Source organism: Callorhinus ursinus, unplaced genomic scaffold (assembly GCF_003265705.2).
Source record: "Callorhinus ursinus isolate GAN/ISIS: 27379988/994484 unplaced genomic scaffold, GSC_fseal_2.0 scaffold11, whole genome shotgun sequence".
Classification (NCBI taxonomy): domain Eukaryota; kingdom Metazoa; phylum Chordata; class Mammalia; order Carnivora; family Otariidae; genus Callorhinus; species Callorhinus ursinus.
In genome coordinates this window covers 38,691,963-38,701,663 of record NW_027397073.1, presented here as the reverse complement: position 1 = coordinate 38,701,663, position 9,701 = coordinate 38,691,963, and the positions used below count along the sequence as shown (strand labels likewise).

At 34.4% G+C, this 9,701-nt stretch overlaps 1 protein-coding gene across 8 annotated transcripts in view; it reads right to left on the bottom strand.

Annotated features, from left to right (window-relative positions):
* The window catches only part of CCDC178 (coiled-coil domain containing 178), a 427,560-nt gene that overhangs the window by 374,477 nt on the left and 43,382 nt on the right, over positions 1–9,701 (bottom strand). For 6 of the 8 annotated variants that reach the window (XR_012379920.1, XR_012379921.1, XM_025886654.2 and 3 more), the window contains one exon: positions 3,718–3,857. Coding sequence is in view for 5 of the 8 variants with exons in the window: in XM_025886654.2 (XP_025742439.1) it covers positions 3,718–3,857 (140 nt within the window). In the remaining 3 variants the exon portion in view is untranslated. Of the gene's footprint in view, positions 1–3,717; positions 3,858–7,768; positions 7,890–9,701 lie in introns of all 8 variants that reach the window. The other 2 variants (XM_073897976.1, XM_025886655.2) reach the window with 1 other exon arrangement.

The window sequence follows — 9,701 nt, the reverse complement described above, 5'->3', positions numbered from 1 at the left end:
TATATATATATATATATATATATATATATATATATATAATGGAATATTATGTAGCCATCAAATGTATCATATAATCTCACTGATATGAGGAATTCTTAATCTCAGGAAACAAACTGAGGGTTGCTGGAGTGGTGGGGGGTGGGAGGGATGGGGTGGCTGAGTGATGGACACTGGGGAGGGTACGTGCTATGGTGAATGCTCTGAATTGTGTAAGACTGTTGAATCATAGACCTGTACCTCTGAAACAAATAATACATTATATGTTAAAAAAAAAAAGATAGTAGGATGGCAAAAATGAAGGAGGGGAAATTGGAGGGGGAGACGAACCATGAGATACTATGGACTCTGAGAAACAAACTGAGGGTTCTAGAGGGGAAGGGAGTGGGGAGATGGGGTAGCCTGGTGATGGGTATTAAAGAGGGCACGTATTGAAAGAAGCACTGGGTGTTATATGCAAACAATGAATCATGGAACACTACATCAAAAACTAATGATGTAATGTATGGTGATTAATATAACATAATAAAATAAAATTTAAAAAAAGAAAAAAGAAAAAAATTTTCAATAAAGACTATGAATGTAAAGTTGTCTAGCCAGTACTACAAAAAGTTCATTTTTCCAAGTAATATTGTAAAGTTCTTTTCATTTTGGTAGGTCAGAGAAAAAAAAAAATCATCTTTAAATAAGATAGGTGGCTACCATTTCATTCCCAAAATATTAATTCAAATATAATTAAATGTCTAATCAATAGTTGAATAGTTGTGGTGACCTAAATAAAAAATATAGCATAAGAAACATAAATAAATATACTCTACAAATATACTCTTTTATCAATTCAACACTAGCAAATCTAAATACCAAATATGTAGTCAAAATAAAATAAAATAACATTTTTTTAAATTTAGAAAATAGAAAAAGCCTAAAATAAGTCCTGAATTTTTTAAAAAAAAGTTATGAGCATTAATTTCACAATTAATCTTTCAAATAAAGTTTGTCTATATTTACTTGTTAAACATTATTATCATTATTACAGTTTTTGTCTAGAAGTATATTTATCTGACGTTATTTGTGTACTTCATGTTGTCAAAATACCAACTAACATTCCATGTCAATGTGAGAATTAAGGCCTTCTTTTGCCCTTAAGGATTACAAAATAAAAACTGAAAGGGGATTTGGAGTCAGAAGGAACTCGATTCAAATTCTAACTCTAATGCTTACTACCTGTATGATGATGTATAAATTACTGGACTTTCCTAAATATTAGAATTTTTACCAATAAAATAGGATTCCTGTGAAGCACAAAAACAGAAATATATATTTGGTAAGTTACTAGAAAATAGCAGATGTTTTTTGTTTTTTTACTTTTTTTTAAAGATTTTTTATTTGAGAGGGAAAGAGAGAGAGAGACTGCACGCACAGGGGATAGCAGCAGAGGCAGAGGGAGATAGAATCTCAAGCAGACACTGCACTGAGCACAGAGCCCAACATGGGGCTAGATCTCAGGATGCTGAGATCAGGACCTGAGCTGAAACCAAGTCAAATGCTTAACCGACTGTGCCACCCAGACACCCCTAGAAAATAGCAAATGCTTGGTAAATGGTAGCTCTTTACTGTATTGGGTGGATAGGTGTCTCAGATGTATCTAGAAAACAAAGGTTCTGCTTCAGGTCCTCATTTTTTTTCCATTCAACAGACATTTATTGAGCACCTACTATGTATCAGGCTCTAAGCTAAGCACCAGAAGACAGCAAAAAGCAAGTCACTCTGATGCTGGTCCTTTTTTTTTTTTTTAATTTTTATTTATTTATTTGAGAGAGAGCACACTCATGCTAGAGAGAGCACAAGCAGGGGGAGTGGGAGAGGGAGAAGCAGGCTTCCCGCAGAGCAGGGAGCCCGATGCAGGGCTCGATTCCAGGACCCTGGGATCATGACCTGAACCGAAGGCAGACATTTAACGACTGAGCCACCCAGGCACCCCAAGATGCTGGTCTTTATAAGGCCTTTTTATTTATTCAGCTGGCTCATTTTCCTAACATATTTATTTAAGAAATGCTTTTTTCAGTTTTCCTGAAGATAAGCTATAAAATATCTCAGTTTACTTTGTGAATTATTTTATCTAAAGTAATCTTTTAGCTGGCCTATTATCCATAGTGTTTAACAGTTTATCAGCTGCTCAGAATCCCAAGTGGAATTGGGTAAAAAAACATGGGTTTTGATAACAGACAGTGGGTTCAAATCCCAATTCTATCTCGTGATCTAGGACAAGTTTCTCAACTGTTTAAATTGTTATTTCCCCATCTATCAATTAGATAAAAGAATAACCATTTAAGGGGCGCCTGGGTGGCTCAGTTGGTTAAGCGGCTGGCTTTGGCTCAGGTCATGATCCCAGCGTCCTGGGATCGAGCCCCACATCGGGCTCCCTGCTCAGCGGGAAGCCTGCTTCTCACTCTCCTGCTCCTCCTGCTTGTGTTCTCTCTCTCTGTGTCAAATGAATAAATAAAATCTTTAAGAAAAAAAAGAATAACCATTTAAAAATAGTTTTGAGCAATTATAATTATGAATATAGCTATTATAGCTATTATAATCACAGCTATTGGAATTATTAAAACATCTGTAAATCTATTTTCATTATTAAGAAAAGCCTAATCATTAATTAAAAAACATGTGAAGTATACAGCATATCATATCAATAAAGATTAATTCTCTTCTATCTACTTAACAATATTTCTCAAAGCCCAGGACACCATCAGACCTATGACACATAAAGCATTTTCTGAAAAGGCATGCTGATATGGAGAAACAAAGAAGGAACAAAAATAAATATAATAAATATAAATAAATATAATACTAATATAAAATGATAGTATTATAGAAATAACAATAGTTAATATATATTGAGTGTATATCATATGCTGGCATTTTGTCCAACACAATGTCATTACCTCCATTTTTATCTAAGGTCATAGAACATGTGGCTCTAAAGTCTGCAATTTTAAGGACTGAACTCTAATGCCTCTTGAAGGAGACATCACCCTACATGATGCATCATGACTGCTCCATCAGAACTTTCTCAGAGCCAGATCCAATAATGGTGGTGAGGGAAGAGAAATAGCACAAACTTATCCTCCTGCTTGGGCAATCTAATTTTGCACTAATTGTTCAGAATAATCTTAATAAAAGCTGTGAGAAGGTATTTATCATTCCTAAATCATCTGAAGATAACTGAAAGTTACAGTGATTTCAAGATTGAAGTCCCTTAAGAATAATAAAGGCAAACAGGTGAAGAAGAATCATTACATTCTCTTTCAACAGACCTATTAAGCATTTCTTTAGAACAAAATAACCCATTAAAAAGGGCACACTGTCCTTCTACACACCAATTTACTCATCTAATCATCTAATCAGTTTAGTGTCCCTAAAAACGATGTAAATACTATTTAATTTACTAGTCAAGTTGGCTTATGTAAATTACTACTTAGCATGATTGCTTCCGGATTAGGAACAAACAGGTAGGGAAAAAATCTATTTAGTAAGGTCGTTTCACCTTTATGAAGTGAGACTATCAAAAACATGTCTAGATTAGTAAATTACACAACTGAGCAAAAATTCTATAAAATATTCCAATATCATTAAAAAAAATTACTCCCTGAGTTCTATAAATAACAGCCATTATAGTCTCTATAGATATTACAAAAATGTTAGCATTTTAAATCTTACCCGTTTCAAATGCTCTTGTATTTTAGATTCCAAATCTTCAATGTGTGAAATCATTTTGTTGACACATGGTGCTGGGATGTTTACTAAAGCACAGCTTTGCCGTCGACATGGATAGCTAAAGTAAATGGCTTTATTCACCCCTTAAAAATAAAGCAGACAGAAATTAGTTAATAGTTACATACAAAATAGTAAACTGATGTTCAGAATATGCAAACGATATTCTGCTTTATTAATACTAATACTTTTTAAATTTCTTTAATAAACAAATTGATAAATATTTCAGAAAATAGAATAATGATATTAAAATTATATAATTATATAAAGTGTTCCATAACATCATGAACATTGGAAAAAAAAAAAACCTAAAGAAAAAAGGCAGAAAACCAGTTAATCCAATTGTTTCTAAATAGTTCCTGAATCACTTAAAAAATGACTTTGAAATATATTTTAAATTCTCCCTTCAAAGAGAGTCCACATCTTCCAGTGTAAATATCCAACCACTCATGCATTGAAGAAGTTCTTCTTTAAATCCAGCATGAACTTCTCTTGCTAGAAAAAAAAAAAAATAAAAGCAGGTCCCCTTCATCCTTATAATAACCTCATTTTCTACCTTCCATTTCTGAAAATTGGAGTCTCATGCAAAGAGTGATTGATGTTCCCACTATAGCATTCAAGTTGTACTCATCATAAAATCCACTCAGTCCGATGTGCCTCAGTGATTCTAATCCTGGCATGTCCCGAATCAACTGAAGGTTGCAGAAGCACAGCAAAGTTGTCCATGAAACTCCACCAAAGTGCTTACTTGCAGTCCTTTTGCCTCTAAGGACTCTATTGGGCTGGATTATAGCTGCAATCACTGATCTTAAATGCAAGACACAAAATAGGCTTGGTGCCTCAGTGAGAACAGTGTGATGTCCTCATTTCAGTTGACCTTGAAGAACAGAGAACTTATGCTGTTGCCTGTGCTTTTTTGTTTCACTGCCAACCCAGACAGTAAATACCTTTATTTAAACAGGAATCTTTTAAATATCTTTTTTAAAAAAGATTTTATGTATTTATTTAACAGAGAGAGAGACAGTGAGAGAGGGAATACAAGCAGGGGGAGTGAGAGAGGGAGAAGCAGGCTTCCCGCTGAGCAGGGAGCCCAATGCAGGGCTTGATCCCAGGACTCTGGGATCATGACCTGAGCTGAAGGCAGCCACTTAATGACTGAGCCACCCAGGCACCCCTAAATATCTTTTAAATAAAGTCTCATAATACCCCTCCTCCAAAAGCACAATCTCTGTGAAAATAGTGTACCTCCTTCACTTATAAACAAAAGCATTTACCCTAACTCATATATTATATAATACATATATATTTCAACATTTTTTAAGAACTAAAAATATGTGCCAATCATGGAACTATGCTAAATACTTTTGATTCCACATTTTATTTAATCCTCACAACAATCTTGTGAAATGGGATTATTACCTTGATTTCATAGATAAGGAACAAAGGCTTAGAGAAGTTAAGTTATATAATGTGTCCATTTCTACAGAGCTGGTAGGTGAGAAAGCTGAGTCTTGAACTATATCTCCTTGGCTTTGGAGTATAAGCTATACTTTAAAGGTTGTTTTTATATTTTTAAAAAGATAGTAAAATAAAGAAAAGCAGTCCTAAAAATATATTTCAGGGCATCTCAAATGCTTCATATTTTCATTTGTTTTTGAATTTTGATTGTTCCTTCAAGATATCAGTCCTGATATTCTAATGTATCTTAGTTTGCTCTGACTATACTAAACACATATATTTGCTATGGATATTTTGTGTGTTATATTCCATCTTTCCTCTTTAGGTCATGCATAGATATGTATTTTCATCTCCATAAAAGTCATAGGACTAAAGAACAAGCTGGTGAAAATTACATATTGATCTCCTATCCAAATATCTTGAAAAGGGCATGTTGCCCTTCCCTCTAGAAATAAGAAGGTTTTGACACACATTTAACAACCAAGCAGTTGTCCTTATACTCAAAACATTTGTTTTGCTTCATTAAATGTGGAGAAAACAGGATAGTAATGACTCATTTAACATTTTCCGGCACGTATTACTCTAAACCTATCATGTGAATACTAATTAATTTCATAGCACCTCATGGTTTAGGATTAACATTTTATATATGGTAAAGTGGAGAAAATGAAATACTATGAAGTTAAAATCTGCACTAAAAATCTATAAAAGACATGACATCATAAGTAGCACAACCCAGAACCAGAATTCAGGAGTCATTATCACTGTTTTTATTCTAATACAGATGTAGTATAAGTTAAAACTTTCCTTTCTGTTTCTTTTTAATTCTACCCAGCTTAAAGAGACACCCTAGATCACTAAACTAGATGTCCAGGTTCATTCACTTTTTGACTGGAGTGATAACTAACTATACTTAAGTTAAAACTACTCAGTCTCCAATCTCAGGTTTCTCACTTAATAAATGAATGGGTTGGTGGGGTGTTATATAAAATCCTTTTTACCTAAAATTTCATGATACAACTAACTAATGATTTTAGCCAAGCATATTGACAGAACTCCTCCTTGTGAAGCCTATGCACAAATTGTCAGGGTGACTCTATTTTCTTTTAAAGATTTATCTAAATTTTTTTTGGGGGGGAAGAGTGAGGGAGAGGGAGAGAGATAATCCTCAAGGAGACATCCCAATGAGTTTGGAGACAGACACAGGGCTCTAATCCCAGGACCCTGAGATCTGGACATGAGCTGAAATCAAGAGTCAGGCACTTAATTGACTGAACCACCCAGGTGCCCCTCAGGGTGAGTCTTTAAAGACGTAAGCTCAGGCAAGACTTTCATCCTCTCTAAACATCTGCCCAACTTTAACTTCCTTGCTCAGAATCAATGCCTAAGAGGTAAGTAAGATCTTCCTGGATCTAGGCTACACTTGTGGTTTGTTGAGGCTCTGCAACATGAAACTTCCATTTGAGGAAAAATATGGACCGGCTGATTATGTGGGGAAATGAAATAAAAATACTATGTTCATAAACTGCCAACTCTCCTTGCTCTGTAAATGTGATCCTTATGTAATTTATTCACCCAGCCCATACTTCCTTCTCTCCTGCTTTTAATATGTGGTTCCTTTATGTTCATCACCCCAGTTATTGTATCATCCCTTTATGTGAACTTAGTACTCAGGAGAAAACTTCTCTCAACACAGATTTGTTTTTCACATTCTGTTATCCTTTTTAACATCCTGATTTTCTTTCCAAAATGTAGAAAAAGTCAATACTCTCAAGTTTAGAAATAATTTCTACTCTTTGCAAAGCCTGTTTGATGAACAGGAAGTACCTTTTTTTTTTTTTTTTTTTTTTTACAGAAACAAAGCTCCCTTTAAGTTTTTGTTACCCACTCGGGGTATCGGGGGGCAAGGGGTGACCTTTCCATGATATTAGAGTTACCTTCTTTTCATTGAACCTTACAAGGTTGAAGACACTTATCACTAAATACATAAAATAATATGCATAGACTCGAGTCGGAGATGACTAGACTGCATCTACTCTTAACCACTACATAAATGGCTCTGTTCAGTGTTCCCTTATCTCCATTCCCTTCAGTCTTTTCAAAATCTGCAATTTCAATGTATTTAGTTTTGCTTCCCTTAAGTAATCACAGGTCTTCCTATTACTGTGTCTGACAACTTCCTACGGCTATTATCTTAAAGTAAATTTTGCTTTGACTAACAATTCTTTTCAAATGAGCAATCTATACCAGCAGCCACAATATTCTCATATCCTGGTCTCTTCTTCAAACTGAAATTTCTATGCAGTTTACATGGCTCTTTCTCTATGAGGAATTCTTGAATCTTTCAGACATTTGGCTACACCTAGCCATAACATTTTCTATCCCTTTATTAATATTCAACTGTGTCACATTTATCTGTTTCCTCATCCATCTTCCCCATGAAGTTCTACATTGTTTATGGAGAGAAACTATGTTTAGTGCCTTAAAAAACTGTTGAATAAATGAGTGAATGAATAAATCCCTCTTTTTTTAATTTTACCATGCTGTAAACTGGCTTCTGTTCTCTCAACTTTATCAAATCTTCATTCACAAACCCCATTAATCAGTATTTCCACTACCATCTGTGAAGGAGTAACTGATAAAGATTCAGTCTTCCAAGTCTGGAAAAAATATGTGAGACAACTGTTTTCAGACATTAGAAAACAGGAATGCCCGCTTTTGATTCCTAAGAAAGGAAAATTCATTAGGTTGAGCCCCAAAATCACCATGCTTTCTGCCAAGGGACAATTTTTCAACTACAATATAGAGATCTGGGGTAAGAAAAGAGCATGGAAATCCTGCTGAGATAAAGGGCAAAGACTAGTACCATGGGTAATGGAGACAGAATCTTCAGGGCAGGGAACTGAAAAGGACATAGCCGTGCAGAGAAGGACCCCCAGAAATCCAATTGAGAATGCTCTCTGCATCTGTAGATAAGGGCTAGACCGTATGTGTACGCAGAGCAAAATTACCTGAAGGTTAATAGAGAACATATGCTATGGGATTGAGAAAGGAACAAAAACACTAGAGGCTGAGTGGTGTTGGTAAAAGAGTATTGGCGAGGGATGAGGAGAAAACCTTAGAAGTCCAGTACTGACAGAATGTAGAGACTTCATCAATGCCTCAGAATACTCTCTTGTGTTACAGTTTAGGAAGAAGGACTGTACATTAGAGTAAGAGCCTCCTCTAGACCCACCCAAAAAAGTTTAAAATCAAGCTATAATATAATATGTGGAGGAGACAAAATTTAGCCAAATTAGAGGGGATTGGTAAATTCCTTGTGTGTGTGAGAGTGTGTGTGCAGACACACACACACACACACACACATATATATATGCACTTTTGCATAAAACCAAGCATATACTACTTTTAAGTTGATCAAATGATTGACTGAGCTGCCTGCTAGAAAAATAATTTCCTTCAGAGAAAGATAACAGAATCCAGAGTCTTCACAATGTACTACACAAATATCCAGTATTAAATCATACAAAAAAACAGGAAAATGTTTTAAAAGTCTAGAAAAAAATCAGTAGAAACTGAAACCAAGTTGGCCCACAAGCTATGTATATACAGCAAAGATTTTAAAGTAGCTATTTTAAATATGTTCAAAAGGTAAAAAAAATATATGTTCAAGTAATTAAAGGAAAATATGGCCTTAATAAGTGAATATATAAGATTAGTATAAAAATGAAAACTATGAAAATGAACCAAATGGAAATTCTAGAACTGCAAATATGAAAATTTAAATTAACAAATATATTGGTTGGCCTTGACAACAAATGGACAGGGTAAAACTCAGTGAATGTGTAGATGAAATGACAGAAATCATCCAATCTAAAGAACAGAGAGAAAAATGAAAAAAGAACAGATCCTCAAAAAACTGTGACAAAAATCAAATAATCTAACGTGTAAGGTTAAGGTTCTTCAAAAACAAGAAATTTGGAGTGAAAAATATTTGTAGAAATAATGGCCACATTATTTCACAATTTGATGAAAAAACACATATCTAAGAAGCTCAGCAAATCCCAAACAATTAAAATATCAAGAGAACTAACTACATCTGGGAATATCACAGTCAAATTACTGAAAAACAATAATAAAAAAGAATTCTTTAAAGTAGCCAGAGAACAAAAGGGAACATAACATAATGGGAACATGGGTATGAATAACTGCTACATTTCTCATCAGAAAAAAAAAATGCAAGCCAGAATATAATAGAAAAATATCTTTAAAGTACTGGCAGGAAGGCAGAAAGGAAAGAAGGAAGGAACGGAGGGAGGAGAAACATAAAAGAAAAAAATAATAAATTAGACTTCATCAAAGACAAAACATTCAACTCCTCAAACAGATATTTAAAGCTTTTTTTTTTTTTAAAGATTTTATTTATCCATTTGACAGAGAGAGACACAGCGAGAGAGGGAACACAAGGGAAG